Source organism: Octopus sinensis, linkage group LG12, assembly GCF_006345805.1.
Source record: "Octopus sinensis linkage group LG12, ASM634580v1, whole genome shotgun sequence".
NCBI lineage: Eukaryota > Metazoa > Mollusca > Cephalopoda > Octopoda > Octopodidae > Octopus > Octopus sinensis.
This window is the reverse complement of record NC_043008.1, coordinates 31722357-31746943: the sequence shown is the minus strand read 5'-3', so window position 1 is coordinate 31746943 and position 24587 is coordinate 31722357. Positions and strand designations below refer to the sequence as shown.

Genomic DNA, 24587 nt, shown 5'->3' with positions numbered 1-24587 from the left:
TCCTACCTATGTAGGTTGCCTCCTGTCCGCTTGAACCTTTGATGAAACGGCTGAGGTCGAAGGGAAAGCATCCATAATTTTTTTGACAGGACAAAGAAATGTCTTTCGCGCCTGTTTGGTCAGTGGTGGATCAAACGAGCGAGAATCCTTAGATTTGGTTTCGAATCTCAGCTCAGAAAAAGGAAGTGTTAGTTTTTACACACACACACACACACACACACATTGTGCGTGTCGGTGTTACCAAATGTAGTGGTAGAATGTGAAGGGTCACCATATGTAATGTACGATTGTAAGGATCTCACGGAGGTACCAATCGTATCGTACAGATGAAAAGTTACTCTATGTAGAAATTGGAATTCTCGTTGCGCGTTGGGTCGCTGTATGCAAATAGTCGAAAGTAGGATGAAACAACGTAATAACAACATCGAAGAGAAAAGAATAATATTCACAGATTTATTTGCCGGCAGTGGTTAGTTAGACAGATACAATAATTGACAATATTACAATGTATTGGTCGCTCGCTGGCAATTGGTAGAGTGTAAGCCAAGTACGTTCTGCTGACAGAGAGGAAGAAAGGGTAAGGATTACGTTGTCCTTTCGTTCGATGCTAATGCTCCCGGTTAACGGCTGACACGAAGAGAGATAGGATCTTTACCTTTAGACCGACAGATTTAGAAAATAATTTTTTGTAACTAAACACTTTCAAACTTCGCATACTGGTAGAATGTGTCATATAAAACATCTTTTACTCTTAGCGTTTTTGAGAAAAGCTTATATTTGGGAAGTTATTTCACATTAAAGTTGTCCTGTTTCGGTAATTTCAACCAATCAATGACGTGTATTCAGCTGAATAAAATTATTGCCGTTGTTTGTCAACAACAACTATCGGCGGTGTATTCTTCGTTTGTCACTGTTATTTATTGCATCGTTTGTGCGTTTGTACTGGTTTTAGCTTTAAGGTTTTAGGGAGTTAGGGTTAGGATTTTAGGATTAGGGTTAGGGTTAAGGTTTTAGAGTTAAGGTTGTTATAAATAACAGTAACAAACGAAATATACACCGCTAGAAGTTCTTGTTGACAAACAACAGCAGTAATTTTATTCAGCTAAATACACGTCATTGGTTGGTTGAAATTACCGAAACAGGACAATTTTAACGTGAAATAACTTCCTAAATATAAGATTTTTCTCAAAAAACGCTAAAAGTAAAGGATGTTTTATATGACACATTCTACCAGTATACGAAGTTTGAAAGTGTTTAGTTACTAAAATTTTTTTTTTTAATCTGTCGGTCAAAAGGTAAAGATCCGAGACATATGTGTTCTCCATTAGCCGGTCCAAAACTGAGGAGAGCGAGAGAAAGGTACTCGCAGTTATATAAGGTATGGTCAGTGGTCAGGAAGTAAGTCAAACCTAAAACAATGGAGTGACTCTTCCATGACCAATAATGGTCCTAGCAGGTCAGGTGTTTCCCGTTAATCCCTCAGTATGGAGATAAAACACAAAGGATCAGACATTCATCTGACAAGCAACTGGTGTGTGGATTCAATTTCGAATTTCAGCCAAGCACACATTTAACATTCTGTATATCTTACGTAACGCGGATATTCTATCAAAAGCTACACTGACCGATGGATATTACTGTTCCGTTATTGGTGGAATTAACAAAAAAGTACTGCATCCAGTGAGAGATAAATATCATTTGATATACACGGTATTTAAATTCGAGCTACTATTTGTTTCCTGTTGTGAAAACACAAGAAGCTGGCAAGCTGTGTAGAATGTCGTGTTTCCAAGCAGCTTGTCACACTCAAGTGTACAACATGAGAAGACACGAAAAACGATGAGAGGAAGATAAAAGAAAAAGTGTGAAGGGAAAAGAAAAAAAGTTGTCCCCCTTTGGCCTGTTTGAATCAAAATTAATATGTCAGAGTTAGTGTGACATGTTGCAAGTTTTGAGAAACAATTCTGTAACATTTAGGAATCATTGTCCTTCAGCAGCAGTGTCAAGTACATAACCGTAATTACAAAGCTGAGAATATTTTTTTAGCCGACGCAGTAAATATTGCTTTCAAATCTTGGCACAAGGCCAGCAATTTCGGGGAGGGTATAAGTCGATTACATCGACTCCAAGGCTCAACTGGTATTTATTTTATCAACCTTGAAAGCATGAAAGGTAATATCGACCTCGGTGGAATTTGAACTCGGACCGTCAGGACGACGAAATGCCGCGAAACATTTTGCCTGGCGTGCTAATGATTCTACTAGCTCGCCGCTGTAAAAATTGATTTCAAATTTTCGCACAAGGCCAGCAATTTGGGTTAGGAGTAAAGTCAATTACATCGACCCCAGTGCTCTAGTGGTACTTAATTTATCGATCCCAAAGGGATGAAAAGCAAAGTCGACTTCAGCAGAATTTGAACTCAGAACATAAAGACGGACGAAATGCCGCCAAAACATTTTGCCTGCCTTTTCGAGCCACACCTAGCTCATTAGGGCCGGTTTCCTTGGTGTATAGGTTCACCACCTGGACGGGACGCCGGTCCGTCGCAGGTGTGCTGCAAGTTGCAGGAGGAAATAGTGAGAGAAAGTTGTAGCGAAAGAGTCAGCAGAAGTTCGCCATTACCTTCTGCCAGAGCCGCGTGGAACTTAGGTGTTTCGCTCATAAACACACACATCGCCCGGTCTGAGATTCGAACCCGCGATCCCCCGACCACGAGTCTGCTGCTCTAACCACTAGGCCATGTGCCTCCACCACCGCCCGCGAGGTTGTAAATATTAAAATTCTCCAAATGTAGTTGAATTTTTTTTTCCTTTCTATGATCTCTTTTGCAGGAGATCTGAGACTGTCTGGGAAAGAGAAAAAAAAAATCCATGAATTACGAGTTGCTGCATTAGCAAGAAATGCATCAAGAATATTGAATTATCTTCTGAGACAGGAGACAGACCTGGTCTAAATGCTTGCAACAAACTCTACTAAAGTTACGCAAGGACCAAGTGGTGATTGTAATGGTGATGTTAAACAAGGGGACCAATTTGGCATATAACCAGCGAATAGTGTGATACACCCTTCCATGGCTGAGACAATTTTCAGAAGAGAAGGGCATTCCCCACAAAAATAGTGGGGAATAATTTAAACGACAATTGGCGGAATTCTGGTTTAGCACCCCATATCCATTCGTAACTATTTTATTTTTTGGAACTTTTAGAAAATTTTTGTGAATTTGTGTTCTACACACAGAAATTCATACAATTATGCAGAGGAAAAAAATTGTGTGATTAAAGGGCGATTTAGCAGTTATTTTTACATCTCACGACCACCTGATACTTTCCTCGTTTCTCGTTTGTCAATCTGACATGTTTTGATGTTTTTCAATATTTTTGTCTCCATAAACACATTTTATGGAATGATGATAGTCAGTTCCTGGTATGTAAGCAAAAAATTCGAACTGTCCATATTTTAAACTGATTTTTTAAAAATTCGAAAAAAGAGTGTAACTTTTAGCATTTTAAAAATGAAGAAAAAATTTTTTTCCATAATCGTATGAATTGCTGAGTGTAGAACACAAATTCGTAAAAGTTTTCTGAAAATTCCAAAAAATAGATAAGTTATGAGGGGTTATATGTGAATATTCCGCCCAATATGATGAATAGAATTTTTGAAGTATTTGGTGTCCTGACTTAAACAACCGACGAGGATAGTTCATTCCGTGCTTCGACAATTCTGAGCATGAAAGTGGTTTCCGAGAATTGTAGGTTCTATGCTGCTTTTATATTGTATAAGCATTTAGTTGCGAGAAAGAGATACTGAATTACAAAGATATAGCCAATATATATTCGACTAGTCTAAGGCGGCGAGCTGGCAGAATCGATACCACGCCGTTGAGTGTTTGTAAGTTATTTTTACAGTTGTAATTTTGTGCCAGTGTTTTTTTAACACTTTGTAAATTGTTTTTGCGCTGCTTTGCAGTGGTTTTGCTAGAGGTGCTTTCTTTCCGCTTTAAGGAGAGTTAGCCAGGATAATGGCAGAAGTAATGTTTTACTCAGACCTTAGTAGCATTGAGTTGTCCTCTTCAGATAAAGAACTAACAATGGCGGTGAATAAGATGGACAAAGTATTAGGTAAAAAGAACTTCGCAGAAGTGACAAAAGAAAAAAAGAAGAGAGATGGGCTTAGCAAATATTGACAAAGACGGTAAAATGGCGCATAGAGAGTGGGATGACGTTAAGTTGTCACCACTCAAGAAGATAGAGGAAATGGAAAAAAAAGATCGTGGTGTAATCCATTTTAGGATAGAGGAAGTGGCAAGGCAACAGGCAGTGACTACGGCAAGAACAGATAAAGTGGTCCTTCTACCCACTTATCTTGGAAAAAAGACTTCCAAGATTAGGGTAGAAGGAATCCCACCAGATATAGATGTGGTTTGGGTTGCGGCAGCGGTCCTCGGAAATAAGGAAGAGGTGGCCGTCATTCAGGCCACAGAAATAGAAGGAACAAAATGGAAAGGCAAGACGCTAGACCTAATTGTTCAAGCGGAAGTGGAAACTCTGGAAGGACTCGTAGAAACGGTGTCGATCGGAGAGACGATTCTAAGAGTGTGGGTGGAGGGAAGAGTCCCTCGTTAATTTAAATGTGACCAGAAAGGCCACATTATGGCACACTGTATCACACAGAAAGCAACAGAAAAAGAGGAAAATGAGCCAGAAAAAATTCAGGAGATACTGGAGGAAGCGCAGAGTAAGGAGGAAGTATGGACAGTAGCTGGGAAAAAGAGAAAGAAAGGAGAGAACGAGATGAAACCCCAAACCGTCCCATCCCTCCCACACCCACTCAGTCCCACCTTCTACCTGCAGACACCAAATCCACCCATTCCCCTACTTTACAAAACAAAAAGAAAAAAGAAAGCAAACAGACATCACAGGATTTACAAAAGCTCCCTCCCCGTGAGAATTATTGTTTGTTGACAGAAGAGGATTTGATTTGTGAGATTAGGAGGTGGAAAAAGGCGAAATTCGTGAACATGGAGGGATTCATAAACATTATAGGCTTGCAATTGTGTGTACTGGTAACTCAAAGCCAAAAGGATGTGATATCCAATTATAAAAAAGGAGTCATATATTGGAGGCTGTACACGGACATTAAAAAGTCACCGTATAGTTTGAAGTACAAAGACTTAATAAAGCAGCATTGAGTCTATATATTAAGGGAGACACCTCATAAATGGTAAAGGGAAGAAATGAGACTGCTTGGTGGGGCAAATAGTTCAATTTCATATTCATTTCATTGTTATCATGCATGTATATCATACGCTTTTAATTTTTATATTTATTTATTTGTCTGTGTAATTTTTTAATGTCTTCCACATGCGTTGTGCCAATTTCTGTGTGTACTCTTTATGGGAAATAAAGAAACTCTGGCAGAATCATTAGCACGCGAAGAATTTCGCCCGTCTTCACGTTTTGAATTCAAATTCTGCCGATGTCGACTATGCCTTTCATCCTTTGGAGCTCATAAAATACGTAGCAGTTGAACACTGGAGTCTGTGTAATCAACTTACTTCAATCTCGAAAATTGCTGGCTATGTGCCAAAATTTGAAACCATTCGACGATTCTATATCTCCCATCATGCAGCATTTCTGTGTTCCGTTGTACTAAACCAAATTTTCTCCTTCAAAACGCCCTTTTTCTTTTGTTTTAAAGAAGGAAGAACGTATCAGATTATGTCCTGGTGGTCATGGCTGGAATGCCTTATATCATAGATTTGCTCAGTCACCGTTGAAATTGTTCTCGTCGATACTAAGAGTTTAGGAATAATTTTGCCACTATTGATTAATATTTTAATATTGATTAATATTTATGGTGTGTATTGAATCCCTGGATGTGAAGTTTTAGTGTGAACATGATTTAGGCAGCTGAAATGGTTAGAACATAGTACATATTAAAATTTTTTTTTTTAGCAATTAGTTTATTTGAACATTTTCATTGAAAGATAATTTGTTTAGCTACTACTACCATTATTTCTTTTTAATGATAATATTAGAGTTTGAAACATTGATTTGTCTTTAAAAATACATTTAAGAAAGTGAAAATTCTCGAGAAACCAATAACATTTATTAGTGCTGCGTTTTACTATAATTTCTAACTTTAAAAATCCGAGATTAACTAAAAACGATATTATTATTATGTAAATGTTTCAAAATTGAATGAGTTTGTTCAAGTTATTCAGAAGTGATGATTAACAATCCTAATCCTAAAATGAGTATAAGGTCACTCACTTTTTAGAAAAAGCTGTAGTCGATAAAACTGGGCTTAGAACTTGACTAATGTTTACTTTATCGACTCCTGGAAGGATAAACACTAAACTAGCCTTTGTAGGATTTGAACTTAGGTGTAACTAAACACTACAAATCGTTTTGTTCGACACTCCGGTAATCTGACACTCTAAGAGTATTGATTTTTAAACATAGGCGCAGTTTTTCGTTAGTACATGCTTTATCAACGCCGAGAAGAAAAAGACAAGAGTCGATCCTAGACGGATTTTAATCCGAGCATAAAGAAGTGTAACAATCACAAACCATTTTGTCTACAGTTTTACCAACCCATCGCCCTAGAGTCGACATTTTCAACCCTACTACTATGTATTGACCATAGCTGTACCGCGGATTTCAGGGGCGAGTGAAAGACAGCCATGATATTCAGAAATCTTAAGTAGTTTTAATTCACCACAATACATGTATGCTCTTTTGTGGATTAAATGCAATACATGCATCTATTTTTTAAAACGGTTTCAATCCTCACTTTTTTGTGTGTGTGCATAGCAATGAAACTTTGAAAAAGCTGATGATACGCTGCCTAAAGTTCTAGCTCTTTCGTTGGTATATTCCTATTGAAACACTTTGTTTTAATTATATAAAAAAATGGAAAATTTAGTGAAATAATTTTGTCCTCGTTAAGTCTTTAATTTTGATCATTTTAAAACGCGAAGTTTTGGACGGGTTGATATCAAAATAGTTAAAGAATGAAATAAATATAATTCATTAATTTAAGGGACGCAACTCTTAGAAAATATGGAAAGATACGATGAGACGATATAGTGGTGTAAAAAGATGTCTAGTGATTTAGTCATACATGGTCAGTGGCAGATTTTGATATCCTATAATCAGCATCGTTATTAAAGAAAAATAATCTTAGTTTAGGCTCTTCGTGTGTGTACGAGTGTGTTTCAAGTCTCATACGGTGTGAGCATCATCGCTCCTACACATGACCGCAAATCATATCGCTTGCAAAGCACAATATATCTCAATAATTAATAAAATAACGGTTAACAAAAAAAAAAGAAAGAAAGAAAGAAAAAAATACCATTTAAGCTTGTATTAAAGCCTTGTAGCGGGATTAATACTAAATTCAAGAGCGAAATGACTGTTTAAAACTGAAGAAATATTTTTGTTTAACTAGTTGTTATGGTAACCTTATCGAGGGTACGTAACTCTAGAACTGTTCGCGTTAATCGCGGCAATTTTCTTTTAAAAATTCTAAAATAACAAAACAATTTCTTTTGATACCCATTTTGAATTTTTTTTTTTTCATTTTAGCAATCAGCTTCAATTTGCTTTAAATTTATTACTTGTATACACTTCGTGTGTGTTTAAGGAGTGAGATTTATTTTCACAAATGAGGGGAAAAAGTACTCAAAGCGTATAATTATGGTTCGTGATTGTTTTCTCCTCATCTGCCATCACTCAGAGTTGTCAGTTGTTAAACTTTCGCACAGGTCACAGTTTTTGAGTGAAAACAAGCAATTTCGAATAATGATTGAGGGAAATACTAGCTGTGTTGTCTCTCTTTCTCTCTCTCTCTATCTATCACATTTTACTTATATATATTTATATGTGAATGGTTTTTTTAAAAACAATATATATAGTGGACAGGGATGTATTTTATATATATGCGCGTGTGTGTGTGTTACGACGGTAATTCACTGTAGGACAGGACTCGTTATTATGACTTCTTCTCAGGCACCATTGATGTTTGTAGGCGTGTTCCTTCCCTCGCTTCCTCACCCTCGCTGACTATAAGCACTGATGATTCGTAGGCTGTATTGATGGAATAAAACGGATGTTTTGATTCGCATGGTTGCTAGGTAATGAATAACAATAACACATTTATTTCATTGAAAACGACGTTTATCCGGATATATGTCGGGGCAGATTTATAACAAAGAGAGTATCTGTTTGAGATTTACGTATATGAAATAAGACTTGTGTATATAATTAACCATTCACATCGATTGTTAAGGTAACGAAAATTTATTCTCATCGAACCCTTTTTAAATACGTTTCTTTATCGAAGAGTTTTGTTTCCCTTTTTAGGGTGTTTGTTTTTTAAAAATCTTATAGAATATTCAAAATAGTATATTATAATTAAAAAGTTAAAGAAAATATGGCACACCTACGCAAGTGTACTCTATCGATTTTGTTTCCTCATAACTCTTAGACAAATGATTATTTTTGATGAAATTTTCTACGAATGCCTTTCAGATGATGTAAATTACAATTATATCGGAATGTATTATGAAAAAGAAAATGGTGGTCGCGCACACAGACCTACTGCCATGCATAGCATCGTTTTTTCGAAATCTCAAGTTGCATTTTGTTGATATATGTGTGATTTGCATTAGTATTAGTAAAAAAATTTGTAGGAAGTTTCATTGAGATATCCATTAAAAAAAAAAAAGTTATGAGGAAACAAAGTCAAGCAGGAGCACACAGTATGCCGACAATATTGATACTATTGTAAGGCGGTGAGCTGGCAGAAACGTCAGCACGCTACTCAGTGTCTGTAAGTTGTTTTTGCAGTAATCTTCACTGTGTTAGTGTCGTTGTAATTTTGTGTCAGTGTTTTTTGACCCTCTGTAAATTGTTTTTGTGCTGCTTTGCAGCTATTCGTTTGTGATTCCCCTCCTCATAGATTAGGGTCGGCTTAAAGAAAAAGATGTCTGAAGAAGACTTCAGCTTTTCAGATATGTCATCTTCAGAGGAAGAATTTTTGAAAACGGTCAAGAAAATGGACAATAAATTAAACGAAGAAAAGAGAAACTTTGCGGACATGGCAAAATGCCAGGAAAATGATGTCAATATCGGTGAGTTTGAAAATTACAAAAATTGTTAAGTCAGGATGGATTTGACGTTAAGTTGCCCCTCCCCGCAACCGCATGAGATGCTTAATGATATCAAAGAAAGGACAATTTCGTACAAGACATTTTCAATAATTAAAGGAAAAATTGATGTCGTGACCATGGGTGAAGTGGAGAAGGCGTTAGGACCAATATGGCATGAAATTGTGTACCTTGCAAGAGGATGTGGCAACAGCAGAAAAGCACACAGCAACTACTATTAAGAGTGAGGAAGTGGTGCTTTTGCCCACTTACTGTGAATAACATGCGACCAGAATTAGAGTGGAGGGAATTCTGCCAGAGATAGATGTGGCCTGGATAGCAGCTGCTGTCCTTCTGGGAAATGAGGACAATATAGTGATTCTCCAGGCCACAAAAACACACAGTGTTATATGGAAGGGACATATACTGGACATGATTATTCTAGGTTCAATTGAAATCCTAGAAAACATTACAAAAACAATAAGTATGGACAGCGTGATAATGAGGGTCAGGGTGGGGGGTCAAAATCCCTAGATGCTTTAAATGTGACCTGAAAGGCCACATCAGATCAGATTGCCCTTCAAAGACCAAAAAGATGGAGATACAAGAGGAAGAGACCCAGAAAGAGCAAGAAAAGATATCAACAGAAGAAGAGAAGAAAGAAACAGAGAACAAATGGGAAACAATAGGAAAAAGGAAAAAATTAAGCCCATAACCACCCAACACCCTCTTCGACCCACCCTACCCCCTACAAACACCAAACCTGCCCATCCCTCTCTGACACAGAAAAATGTACAAACAGAACTCCCAAACTACCTCCCTCCAGACAAACAAAGAGGAAAAAAAAATGCCATGCAGTAATGTATGAGTACTCAAATGAAAAACTGTGTAAAGAAGTGTTATCTTGGGAAGACTTTAAAACAGTTGGAACAACGAGTTTTGACAACATAAAGGGATGGCACTGTTGTACGCTGTGCTCAGATGAACAGAAAAAAAAGATTTAAAAGTGGATATAGGTGTTGGGAGGTCAAATTGGACTGGGATGTATTACCACAGTATATGACATATGAGGAAGTGGTGGAAGAATTCGAAATTGATCTTCTAGTGGGAATGAAGTTTAAAAGGTATAAATGAAGCTGCTATGAAGTGGGGCATAGTGGTTTCATTCCATTTTTCATTTCACTTTCCATGTCATTCTTCGTATGTTGCTTCTAACTTTTTTCTCTGTTTGTGTGTCACCACATGTATGTTGTTCCCTCTATGTTTGCCCTGTAGTGGGTAGTAAAAAAAATTAGAAACATTAGCAGGCCGGGTGAAATGCTTAGCGGTATTTCGTCTGTCTTTACGTTCTGAGTTCAAATTCCGCTGAGATTGATTTTGCCTTTCATCCTTTCGGGGCCGATAAATTAAGTACCAGTTGCATACTGGGGTCAATCTAATTGAATGACCCCCTCCCCCAAAATTTCGGGCCTTGTGCCTAGAATAGAAAAGAATATTGGTACTATTGTACAATGCAGCTCTCTTTGATTTATTATCAGTATTGAATCCTTTTGCATATTAAATGCTTTTAAATGAAGACACTCGTTTCTCTATTGTATACCTTTTTAACTGAAGACATATTTATCAAGCCAAAGAAACCTCTGTGTGCTCTTTATTACTGATCCTTGGTAAAAATTAGTGGTGTCACTTTTACATGCATTCTACCTGGCCATTTACACCTTTGCATGCAGTCTTACCCAAATCCTAACTCTTAACCCTTACCCTAAACCCTCACCTAGCCCTAAAATCTAATCTGAACCCTAACCCCAACTCAGATAGGTCATTTCACAGCATAGACTGTGGATACTGCAGAAAGCCGCATGCTAAAGTAGCACTGAAGTAGTTTGCCTCAGTTTTCTCAGGAAGATGTTATTTAAAGCAGCTTTCATATGATTGACAGAAACTCCAACACCATGCTGGTTGTTGTTATTGTTTAACCTCCAGATAAAGTAGACCTTATATTTAAAGTTATTCAAGCCATAAGCATCCATCTTCTTTTTCAGATATAATGGTCTTCCAACTATACCATTCAGTGTATGCTTCCTATTTTAGAAAAGTATGATGTTACATGAAAGAAATCTGGCTATTATTTCTAGCAAGTTGAGCGACCATCTAGAGGTTCTCTGTTGACCCATGGTAGGTAGATTTTATTTTGAGTCAACAATGCTTTTGTTAACAGAGATTGTAATTTTCATTAAAGGGTGAGCAATCAAGGAGTGAGTGTCTTCATATTATAATATTTAAGGGTTGAAAGTATTCAATAATGAATGGCTGCCACGTTGTTCTGTGGTAATCTGTATTTTATAATTAGACAGTTGAAGACTCTGTTATTAAGTATAGCACATTAGAGTTGGAAAATTAAAAACACTATATTATGCTATCCAAATGTATTCTCGCATTTCTTTCAGAAATGGTATATATGACTTTTTAGTAAATTATTATTGTGTAATTACTGAATACCTACTCAAATCACACACTCTCTCTTTCTCTCTATCCCTCACACACACACATATGCAAGCATGAGAAAGTGGATATTAAAATAGAAAAAAATACACACATCTATATATGTATGTATGAATGTACACTGCACACACACATGTATATAAACTTGCATCCATCATTCAGCAAAGTTTGTAAGGGGTAGTATATTGATTTCTAGTTTAGGAGGGCTGTAATCATTAATCCTTTGTTGGTAGTGCACAATATTAGGTGGCTCCATGTGAAGTCAAGAATGACCACACTAATATTTGAGTTTTCATATAGTCTTATTAACACACATTGCTTATATTTACATGTATACATATATTTAATTTAAAGGAACGATGAGTGCATATTTGACATTATTATGCAAAGCCAACCCCTTTTCTCAAACGTGACATAAAGATTTTAAGTAATGAAAAGTGGAAGAGGGCATGGGAATATCACATACAGTGACATAGTTCAGTGTGGGTTCTGGATGGCTCTATCTGAGGTTGAATTTGTTAACTTTTTATAACTGTAAGTAAAAGTATCTAGAACTTTTGGTCAGGCTATTTGATGGGAAAACTTTCTCATTTCCTTTTAAGTTCACTGAATCAACCATAACAAGTAGCAATTCTAATTGGTTGGACTATATTTGTATAGGCATCAATACCTCCTATAACAAACAACATGTTGCCTTTAATGATGGCATGTCAACTGAAGCCTCACTACATTAGTATATACACAAGCTCTGTAATTTTTGGTAAGGACATATTCAATTAAGCTCAAACTCAGTTCTTCGTTGGAACTTGATTTTATTAACTTGAGAAGGATGAAAGAAAAATCAGTTCTTGTAGGATTTGAAACCATGTGGTCTCAACCATTTCTGTCAGTTCACCATTCTTTTTAGGCTGGTATATTATGACAAAATAGGAACAAAAAGAAAACGAAATTTAGAATCACAGAAGAATACACATGTTTTGAAAATTAATTAATAATTCAGTGGTTGTTATGAATTAGGCTAATCTGCAGTGTTCTATTTATTTAATTAGCAATTAGTTGTATTTAGAAATAACTAATGAAACAATCAACAAACTTATTATATTTATAGAGCATTAACAAGAACTGCTTAAAGTCAAAAGGAGTGGACAGTTGAAAGGGAAAGACTCACCAGGAGAAACAACATTGGACTCTGTTGTAAATGGACTGATGTTAGTTTTGACAATATTCTTTACTCTTTTACTCTTTTATTTGTTTCAGTCATTTGACTGTGGCCATGCTGCAGCACCACCTTTAGTCGAGCAAATTGACCCCGGGACTTATTCTTTCTAAGCCCAGTACTTATTCTATCGGTCTCTTTTGCCGAACCGCTAAGTGACGGGGACATAAACACACCAGCATCGGTTGTCAAGCAATGCCAGGGGGACAAACACAGAAACACAAACATACACACATACACACGCATATATATACATATATACGATGGGCTTCTTTCAGTTTCCGTCTACCAAATCCACTCATAAGGCTTTGGTTGGCCCGAGGATATAGTAGAAGACACTTGCCCAAGATGCCACGGAGTGGGACGGAACCCGGAACCATGTGGTTTGAAAGTAAGCTACTTACCACACAACCACTCCTGCGCCTATGATTTTTTTTTTAGTTGTTTGATCACTTAAACTGTTTATTGAATTAGAGAGTGTGTGAACAGTTCTCAGATGACAACCCAGCATGATAATGATATAGCAAATCTGGGCAAACCTAATAAAAGTCATCTCACTTTCTGTCTATTCACTTTCACTCACAAAACTTATTCAACATACCATTCATTGGAATTGAACTTAGCACCTTGTAATTGCAAAGTGGATGTCTATAATTATTCATTCATGCTTCTTGTGAGAGAAATGAGTAATTTAGGATGATACAAAAAAATACCACCGACGTTTTTGTTATTGTCATTGTATAGCCCCAGTTTAGCCTTTATTTAAGATGGTAGAAGATTGGACTACTATTTCTAACATGTAGAAATACTACATAGAGGCTTGTGTCAAATGGTTATTTAGTAAGGTGAATGTACTTAATATAGGGAGATTGAACTACTATTTCTAGCAAATAAAATTTCTACATAGAAGATTGTAACACAGTTATTGAGTCAGGTGAATGTGGTAAACGTTTAAAGTGTAATGGACGTCTGTTAGCAATAAACAAGGGAGAGAATCTCAGAAGGTGTCAACTTGATTTTACGCCTGTCATCCACTGTTAAATTTGTCAACATTATCTCATCATTTTGTGGTTTATATCTGTATGTGTTCTCATTCATTACACTTGTCACAAGATATTGTAGCATACCTACACAAGTAGGCACCCACCCTGATTTTGTTTCCTCATAACTTTCAGAATAATGAATTTTATTATTTTTTTTTTTTTGCAATGAAATTTTCTACAAATATCTTTTATCTACAGTATATTACAATAATATTGGGATTTGATGTAAAAGCAAAACAAAATGTTGTGCACACCTAAACATACAAACTGACACATCAAATGAATATATATATCAACAAAATGTTACTTGAAATTTTGAAAAAATTGTATGTTGTGTGTCATTATGTATGTGTGTGTGTGTCCACCAGTTATTATTATTATTTATTTATTTTTTTGCTCTTTAAATTCATCATTTATAATCATCATTTATGCCATCTGAAATGTATTTGTAGAAAATTTCATTAAAAAATACCCATTTTTCTGTGAGTTGGTGTGTGGCAGGTGGAACACTTGTGTAGGTATGCAAAAATCTATTATCTACAATATTCCACTGGTTACAGCATCTGGAGATTATGCTTTACAACACCTTAACTGTGGAACAAAATCAGAGACATAGTTCAAATTTTCTACATGAAACAGTTTCAAGTGATTGGCTTTAAGCAACTTTTAAGTATAGAACAAAATTGAAGGTATAATCCAAGTTTTTAAAATAAAACAATCTTGTAAATGTGTAAATATATGCATCAAAATAGAAATAAGCAATGAGCAGATCTTATTAGATTTCTTCCAACTTCTTAAAGTTTTTCAAATTTTCACTAGATTATTTTCAAATTTATTGTTCTGATGTAGTTTTGTATTTAATGATAAAAATCACATTCATTAGATTACATCAGAGCTAAACATTTTAAAAGATTAATCTGAAATTTGAAAAACTTCAAGTGGTTGGAAGAAATTCAGCAAAAAGACAAAATGACAAAATATGGAATTTTCATGGGTTCCACAAGTTTCCAGTAATTTTTCATGGATGTTTGGTTTCATTTGTTAGTAGTGGGTATATAATTAGTGTTTAGGTGAAGTCAATAGTATATAATTAGTGAGTATTCCATTTAGTAAATAGCTTTTCATTAGTAAGTTGTACTTCATTATTTACATAATTAGTAATCAATGGTGTACAGTGAGTAGGTGTTTCATTAGTAAATAATGGTGTGTAATTGTTTCATTAGTAAGCAATAGTTTATAATTAAGAAATAATTAGTTATCAGTGGATTATAAGTGAGCATTTAATTACTTATTAAATGGCTGAATTGAAGCCATTTATATAGGAATAGCTGAATTGAAGCCATTTTAATAGGAACAGCTGAATTGAAGCCATTTTAATACAACTGCTATCATTCTTCTAGTTTTCTCCTTTTAGGAGCACTTCAAATCATCAAGGAATCAAAGTTAAATCTTTTCTCAATGCCACTAGTGGTGTCATCTGATGACAACACTGGTACTGAGCATAATCATTGAACTGATAACCTGTGAGCCAGCCAAAGCTATCTCAGGACTATCCAGTAACAGCAATAACTATGAGCCTAAAATGAATGTGCTTTATTTAGAAATATGTTGTCTTTTGTGTTAGATTCTAATCATAAAAAGAGCTTGAGAAGAAACGATGGGGAGAGAAGAAAACCAACAGCCTTTATATAGTCACATCTCTCTTTGTTCTGAGTTTAAATCCCACTAGAGTTGACTTAATCTCTTTCATACTTTTTGCTTGTTAAACTAAGCTCCTCTAATATACTATGAAAAATGGTAAATTTGAGGAGTCCTTAGTGTCAGATAGAATGCCTTGTATTTTGTCAGCTCTCTGTTCAAATCATGCTGAGATCCTTCCAGTGTTTTCCTCTTTCTTTCTGGATCAGCTACAGTGAACTCTATAAGTTGGAATAATGGACGACCACTTGCAGTATTCCTTTTACCAGAAATAAAGGAGTGAGTGAGTGAAGGGCTAGCAACGTTTCCAAGACTGATGGAATAGTTATAAAGAAGAAGCACGGAAGAGAAAGAGATAGCAGATTGGTAGACATCAAGTGTCTATTTATAGGTAGGTACAAGCATGGCTGTGTGGTTAAGAAGCTTGCTTCAGAACCACATGGTTTCAGGTTCAGTCCCACTGTATGGCACCTTGAGACTGTGTCTTTAACTATAGACCTTGACCAACCAATGATTTTGAATGAATTTGGTTGATGGAAACCATGTGATAGCTTGTTAAACATATATATACACATATGTTGTTAGGAAGGGCATCTAGATGTAGAAACCATGCCAAATCAGACTGGAGTCTGGTGCAGCCCTTCAGCTTAACAACCCTGGTCAAACTGTCCAACTCATGCCAGAATGGACAATGGACGTTAAAAGATAATGATGATATAAATATATATATATGTAACAACACTGACTTGACCTGCTAGAAATACTAACCAAATTTCCATCTTAACCCTTTAGCATTCCGATTATTTTGTCAAATGTAATGCTATTTATTTGCTTTGTTTTGAATTAATCATGCATTTTCTCATAGCTTTGGAATTTTGATGATTTGGTTGTTTATTCTTAGAATGACATTGTAGGATGGGTGGGGGAGGCCAGATTTGGATGGTTTGAACATAAAACAGGTAAAATATTTGGGCAGGATATGGCCAGTTTTAATACTAAAGGATTAAAACAGAAGAACACATTGGTAGTTTTAGTTCCAGACAGCTATGCACACAGTGTCTGAAAGAAAATAGATGGGGTGGTCATAGCTGGAATAGCACTTAATCATAGTTATGCTGTTTGGTCAGGATTGACTTGGGACTACTCAACACTAGCATCAACAACAAAAATAACAATTATCTTAACAAGCTGTTTTTAGAGTATTTTAGAAGTTTATCTTATTAAGGTTTGTGAGTTCAAATACTGCACGGTTTAACTTTTCATCCATTTAGGGTCTACAAAAGTTCCCAAGTGGTAGTAATAATTCTAGGGTCAATTCAGAAGTATACATATATGTGAATGCTGATGTGCATGTGTGTATGGATGTTTTTATATGTATGTGTGAGTGTGTGTGTGTATATATATATATATATAATTTGAATCACTGCCAGAACTAGAAAAGTTTCAGGTATGGAAGCAAGTTCTAGAATCAAAGGGCCTTCAAGTTATCCTAGCAAAAACCAGAGTCTTAGTAAGTAGGAAGGCAGACAAATCACAAGATGTTCCTTTTCAATCTGTAGAAAAGGTGTAGGTAGAAACTCCATAAGATGTACCCAATGTAAGCTGTGGACATGTATGAGATGCAGCAATATCAGAGGAAGGTTAACAAGGAAAATAGTTTTCGTGTGTGGAAGATGTACAGGTACAATAAACACAGAACATGTACAGAAAATAGACTCCTTGAAATGCGAGGGGTGTAAGCTAGAGGTAGTAGATGGATCCTGTTATCTGGGTGACCAAGTTAGTAGTAGAGGTGGATGCTCTGAGAGTGTAGCTGTGGGAATAAGGATAGGCTGGGCAAAGTTCAGAGAGCTCCTACCTTTTCTGGCAACAAAGGGCCTCTCCCTTAGAATGAAAGGCAGATTGTATGATGCCTGTGTGCAAACAGCTCTGCTACGTGGCAGTGGAACATGGGCTGAGACAGCTGAGGACATGCATAAGCTTGAAAGAAATGAAACCAGTATGCTTCACTGGATGTGCAATGTCAGTGTGCATGTTTGAGAGAAAAGTTGGAATAAAAGGCATCAGATGTGGTGTGCAAGAGAGACGACTGTGCTGGTGTGGTCATGTGATGTGCATGGACAAGGACAGCCGTGTAAAGAAGTGCTGATCTTTAACTGTGAAGGGAACCTGTGGTAGAGGTAGACCCAGGAAGACATGGGACGAGGGAGTGAAGCATGATCTTCAAAATTTGGGCCTCTCAGAGGCAATGACTAGTGACTGATATCTTTGGCAATATGCTGTGCTTGAGAAGACCCGGCAAGCCAAGTGAAATCATGGTCGTGTCCAATACTAGTGGCATGTAACTGGCACATAAAATGCACTTTTTGAGTGTTGGGCCTCATGGAGGCAAGATGGCTGATGCTGGTGGCATGTGTAAAGCACCTTTCAAGTGTTGGACCTCATGGAGGCAATGACTGAGACCTTTGACATTATACTGTGCTTGAGAAGATGACCCATCAAGTCAAGTAAAATCATAGTTGTGGCATGATACTGGTGTCATGCAAATTACACCTGTGTTAGTAGCACACAAAAGCACCCATTACATTCTCAGAGTGGTTGGCATTAGGAAGGGCATCCAGCCATAGAAAGCATGCCAAATCAAACTGGAGTCTGTTGCAGCCTTCCAGCTTGCCATCCCTGGTCAAACCATCCAACCCATGCCAGCATGGACAACAGACATTAAATGATGAGGATGATTTTATATATAATTATTTATTGTCCCTTTTTACATGCTTCCAAGGGTCAGATGAAATTTGTTGCAGTAGATTTTATATGATTGCTTGCTCTCTCTGTTGTCAATCCTTTTTGGTCTTCAGACAATATAATATTTCCCCATTGCTGGACATGTTTCCTCAGATTAGAAATGATGAACACTATTGGGATGATTTTGATACTCATTTACAACTATTGTGTGATAGCAAAGCAATGAGAGAGAAAGAGAAATACACACACACACACGTGTTGGTCTTATTTTAGTTTCTGTTTATCTAATCCTGGATTATTGTAGAAAACACTTCTGTAAAGTGTCATGCTGTGAAATGGAGCCCAGAACCACATCGTTGGTGTTTGGGAAGTGAACATTGCAACCACACAACCATGCCTGTACCTCTGCAATGCCAGGATATATATATATATTGTGTGTATGTGTGTGTAAATTGACCATGACAATCAAAAGTAACTTGAAATACAGAGTGTAATGCATCTGAAATAAAAACTCAGTCAAGACTAGAAATCTGAAAGGTAACAAATTAGTTTAAATCTAACATTTTAAACATAAATTTAATGTAAATCACTCTTATATATATATATATATATATATATATATATATATATATATATATATATATACATACATACACGTTTATATTTCAGGTTATGTCTGGTTCTGTAAGGCCTTGGCCTGTCGTTGCATTTGAAGGAGAGTTAAATGCTATTGTGAAAGAGGTAAGTGCTATCATGTTTTTCCTTCTGCACATACACACAGGCATGTAGAAAGGCCATTCAGCTGTAGAAACTACGCCAAACTTGACACTGGAGCCTGATGCAGCCCTGTGTCTCACTGGATCCTGTCAAACCATCCAACCCATGCCAGAATAGAAACAGATGTTAAATGATTATGATGTGTGTGTGTGTGTGTGTGTGTTTTTGTGGTGGGTACTGTGAACTGACTCATTGTGCTTATACCTGTCTGTCTTCAGCGAGAAATTTTCTCCATGTCAAAATACAGTAAATGTCTTTGTTATGGGTTTGAATATGCCTGAAGCATATTTGAACTGGTAGTAAGTTTGTAGTTATACACATTACTGCATAACACTGTTACCCTTTATTTTATTTACAACATGGTGCTGAATACCACAACCAGTCATTGTATAATGACAGGAATATAATAAAAAAGACCTGTCTCTCTTGTTAGTTTGCTATATCTGCCTCTTTGGTTTCCGGTACTGAAGAGGAATGAATGCATCAACCTGTCTGGTTAGGGAACACTGCATGCTGATTCAGTGTGTTTACATCAATCTGTCTGCAGTGAAAAATGTTCTCCATGACAAAATACAGTGAAAGGCTTTCTTATCGGTTTGAATATGTTTCAAGCACGTTTGAACAAGTAACACTTGCTTTAAAGTAGACACCAAATCCAGTCTGTAGATCAGACTGGGATTTATATAGATATCTACTCTGTTAATAACTTGCAGGAGCTTAGCTATATAGTGCTTTGCTTCTGCTCTACTTGATGGGGCTGGGATCATCCCAGGTTAGTGGTTCCAGAGATCATGTGTCGAACTGATCAAATTCACCTGTGCTCTCCATTACACGTGGTCCCATGCCAGCCCCTCTGCATCCATCAAAGTGACGTTGAGCCCTGGTGATTCATATTCTTCTGTGCTTAGTAATATTTGCGATGCATCCATCCTTTCCTGGCTTTTCCTTCCCGTCTTATTTATTTCTGCTTTTGTTCTTCGTAGAATTGTTACCGAAAAAGTGACAAGATCCTTCTGTTTGAATCAAATTATTTCATGGCATTTGTGACTACACAAATGAGTTAGTCTGTGGATATACCTCTTTTATCTTCTACTTGCTTTAATCATTGGACTGTGGTCATACTGGGGCATCACCTCAAGGTTTAGTTGAACAAATTGACCCCCCCCCAGTACATATTTTTTAAAGTCTGGTTCTTAATTCTTTCTGTTTCTTTTACCAAACTGCTAAGCTATGGGGATATAAACAAACCAACATCAGCTGTCAAGTGGTGGTGGGACATACATAAAATGCATGCATGCACATACATACAATGCATGCACATACATGCATGCATACATACATACATACATACATACATAAGTTTGTATGTATATATGTATGCAACAAGCCACCATACAATTTCTGTTTAACTAAATTCACTCACAAGACATTGGTTGTTCTAGGGCTATAGCAGAAGACACTTGCCCAAGGTACAGCACAGTTGGTCAGAACCCAAAACCATATGGTTGCAAAGTGAGTTTCTTAACCATACAGACATGCTTCACCCTTGCCAGGTGCATGTGTGGATATACTTGCACTCATGGAATGAGTATGCCTGCCTCTTTATCAGACAAATGCATGTTTCATTAGTCTTCATGTACGTACATATGAGTGTATCTTTTGATCTTCTGTTTTTTTACTTGTTTCATTCATTAGACTGTTGTCATGTTGGGGCACTGCCTTCGAGAATTTTTAGTTGAATGAATTGACCCCAGTTTTTACTTTGATTAAGCCTGGTACTCTTTTGCAAAACCACTAAGCTACAGGAGTGTAAACATGGTAGTACAGGGTGGGGGTGGGGGACAGACACAAAGGTGCACGTACACACACAACACACGCACACACACACACACACGCACACACACACACACACACACACACACACACACGCACACATACACATGATGGCCTTCTTTCATTTTCTGTCAACTGAATCCACCCACAAAGCTTTGGTTGGCCTGAGGCTATAGAAGAAGACACTTGCCCAAAGTACCATGCAGTGGAACTGAACTCAGAATCAGGTGGTTGGGAAGCAAGCTTTTCACTACACAGCTGCACCTATACATTCATTTTCAGAATCACAGATGGAGAATCTTTTACAACTCATCACTATGTCACTGATTGATTTAGAGGATGTGAGTCAGTTCACTACTCTTTCTTGATGTATGTATGAAACCCTTGACATTTCTGCTCTCAACACTTTATGATATTATCTGTTATTCTATTATTGTAGTACCTCGAGTTTGGCGGTTATGAACAGGCTCAACAGACGTTTGTTGAAGAATGCCAGCAAAAGTCTAAACCAATTTGTGATATTTCGGCTGAATTAGTTTTAGATGACCAGAAGAAAGCTATTCAAGTAATTATTTTATCCTTTATTAATATTGTTGTTGTGATTGTGTAGCTCCAGACCAGTTCTGTTGATAACCCCCATGTTGTAACCATCCCAGTTGTAACCATTCCATCTTTTATTGAAACTTAATATATCCATGATTCATTATCTAATGTGTACTTCCTTTTTAAAGACAAATGACAAATTGATTGAAGCATCAGAGTACGGCATATTTTGGCATTAGAATTTTTTTCTTTTGCCTTTACTTATAAATTGTTTATATATATATATATATATATATATAAATTTCACGTTATCTTACATTTGATGATGTATATATAGATATTACTCAAGTTGACTTCCTACCTGAACTCCAGCTTCAACTGCCTAAATGAAGAGCAGCTGTAGGCAGTGTTTCAATTGAGCTGGTACATGTATAATCAAATATACTTTTATTCTATATAAATATGAACATGTTTTGTTTTTCTTTTTTTTGCAGAAAAATATCCTTGAATATTTTGATTTAGGGAAAAGGAAAGATTTTCTGCGTGAGTGGAATACAAATATTCCTCAAGATATTCGCAGTACTGACATGGTTGCTAAGAAACTGGAGTTTACACTATGGATTCATTTTGCTGTTTATCCGATGCGTCACAAATTACCAACAAAAGTAAGAAGTGCTCCTGAAATCTGTATCATCATCATCATCATCATCATATGTCCACTTTTCCCAGCTAGCATGTATCAGATGGAATTTGTTGAGGCAGATTTTCTACAGCTGGGTGCCACTTCTTTTTCCAACCTTTACTAGTTTCCAAGCAAGATAGTGTTTTCCCATGTATATAGAAATGTCTTTTGCAAATGACTGGAAACAAACAATCTCACTTAAATGATGATGCTCATTTATGACCATCATGTGTTGTCTAGATTAGGGTTTACACATACACACATACATATATATATACATACGTATGCATGTATATATATATATATATAAAATCCGTTCTGTCTGTGTGTCTTCTAGGATCTCGGGCATCCTCCATCCAATTGCGCTCAAATTTGATATGTAGATACCGACAGTATCAGGGCATGTATAAGTCTTGAAAAAATTACAAAAATCGATTCCAAGTGAGAATGCAATCGATAAAGTCGTTTTTGTCCTGCTTTTCTTCTGTCAACCTGTACATAACTGCACCTTCCATTTTTTGTTATTTTTGTACTGCTTAAAGGCACGTTTCTTTCCTGCCAAGCTTACTGTTTAAACCATGTTTGTGTTCTCCCAGTCAACAGCCTTATCATTACTGGTACTTTAAACTCTTCGGTTGCATATTTGTGTGAATAAAATCGTTTTTCTTTGGAATAGAAAAAAAGTCTATCTTTATTTCTTCTTTTACTGGTGTCTCAAAGTTAGGTTAAATCAGTGTTTCTCAAAGGGAAGGCCAATGGGATGGTCGGATAAGTTGTTTTGAGAAAATTTGGTTTAAATGTTTGACAACTCAGCACCGTCCATTGGACGGGGGACGTTTTGCTCGTATATATATATACAGGACTGGTTTTAAGCCAGTTAGACAGATTTATTCAAATTGGGTCCTCCACACAGGCTTGAGGAGAGGATTCTAGGATGAATTTTTAGTATATCAATGTGGCTAATGGTGGAACCTCAAGCTCTCAATGCTTTTTGGCTGGGACTGGTGTATTGCATGAAGCATAAAACATCAGTCTTCAGCTTTTGTAGAATAGAGGTCCCACTGACAATTCTCTCATTATGCCCCTGCACTTCTTAGCATTAGCCCTGTGTATATATGTATGTGTGTATGTGTGTATATACATGACAGCTGTCTTCCAAATTACCAAATCCACTGCCAAGGCTTTGGTTGGCCTGGGCCTATAACAGCAAATGCTTACCCAAGGTGCCGTACAGTGGGACTTAATCAAAGACCACATGGTCAGAACGCAAGCTCCTTAACCACTGAGTTACACTTGTTGTTTATATTTTTACTCTTTTATTTCCTGTATTGGCTTCAGTTATAAGAGTGCAGCCATGCTGGAGCACCACCTTTAGGAGTTTTGTTAATTATATCAATCCAGTATTTTGACTGAGATTTAGTTTATCAACTTGGTAGGAAGGAAGCCAAACTAGATTTACATACATGTTACTGGGATAGATTCAAAAGGCATTTGTTTTCAATGACATCTACTGTCAATACTCACACATGCACATACATGTGTGGCATACAGTTGCTATGTATGTGTGTGTGTAGTATATTGGCTTGGAGTTTTGGTTGGGATCTGTGTGCTCTGAGTTCAAATCTTGCTTTTTGTCACCAGAAAAGAATGGAATGGAATTTTTCAGTTTTGTGCACTCAATGAACTTGTGGTTGTATAAAGAAGTTTGGTTCCTAACCATGTGGTATTGATTTCCATTGCATGGCACCTTGGGCAAGTGTTTTCTACTATTAACAGGATTAACCAAAACCTCATGAGTGGATTTGATAGATAGGAACTAAAAGAACCCCTTCATGTGTGTGTGTGTGTATCAACCAGAGTCTAGACATCACACAATGGTTATAAATGTGCATCACCATCAAACGAGCATGCTTTTTGTTTCCAGTCTGTTGCTATACTGAGGCATCACTTTCAAATATTTTAGTCAAGTCCTTCATTCTTTGTTTGTTACTTATTTTATTGATCTCCATTTATTGAATGGTTAAATTTTCCATAACAGAAACTGATGTGACTGGTAAGTGAAGTGTGGAGCTTGGGTCTTAAATGTTTGTAATCCTCTGATAATGTCAGGAAAATGTCCAGGCTGTTATACTCAGATAATGTTAGGATTGAAACCTTCAACTTTTTGACTGGTTGTTCAATACCTTAACCCTTTTCCAACTATATTTCTGTGGAAAAGTGTTTTTTTTTTTCAAATAATTTTGAAAATAATGAAGAATTTATTAAGCAAGCATTTGAAACATAAAACTTTCCATCAAAATTTCATGTTAATTTAATTAGATCTCTTTAGAACAAGTTTGTATTATAGAACCAAAGGTGGTCTCAGGTAGGATGGTATCTAGAAGGGTTGAATCAACC

The 24587-nt window shown here is 36.6% G+C and overlaps 1 protein-coding gene across 7 annotated transcripts in view; it reads left to right on the top strand.

Moving 5' to 3' along the window:
* Window positions 1-5672: 5672 nt before the first annotated feature.
* The window catches only part of LOC115218096 (lisH domain-containing protein ARMC9-like), a 64185-nt gene continuing 45270 nt past the window's right edge, over window positions 5673-24587 (top strand). The window contains exons 1-4 of one of the 7 annotated variants that reach the window (XM_029787883.2): window positions 5673-5917; window positions 19025-19096; window positions 21405-21530; window positions 22003-22173. In XM_029787883.2, coding sequence (XP_029643743.2) covers window positions 5915-5917; window positions 19025-19096; window positions 21405-21530; window positions 22003-22173 — 372 coding nt within the window. In that variant the 5' untranslated portion in view covers window positions 5673-5914. Of the gene's footprint in view, window positions 5918-8158; window positions 8293-11307; window positions 11327-12036; window positions 12188-12782; window positions 12862-15981; window positions 16002-19024; window positions 19097-21404; window positions 21531-22002; window positions 22174-24587 lie in introns of those variants that run through there. The other 6 variants (XM_036507820.1, XM_029787882.2, XM_036507821.1 and 3 more) reach the window with 6 other exon arrangements.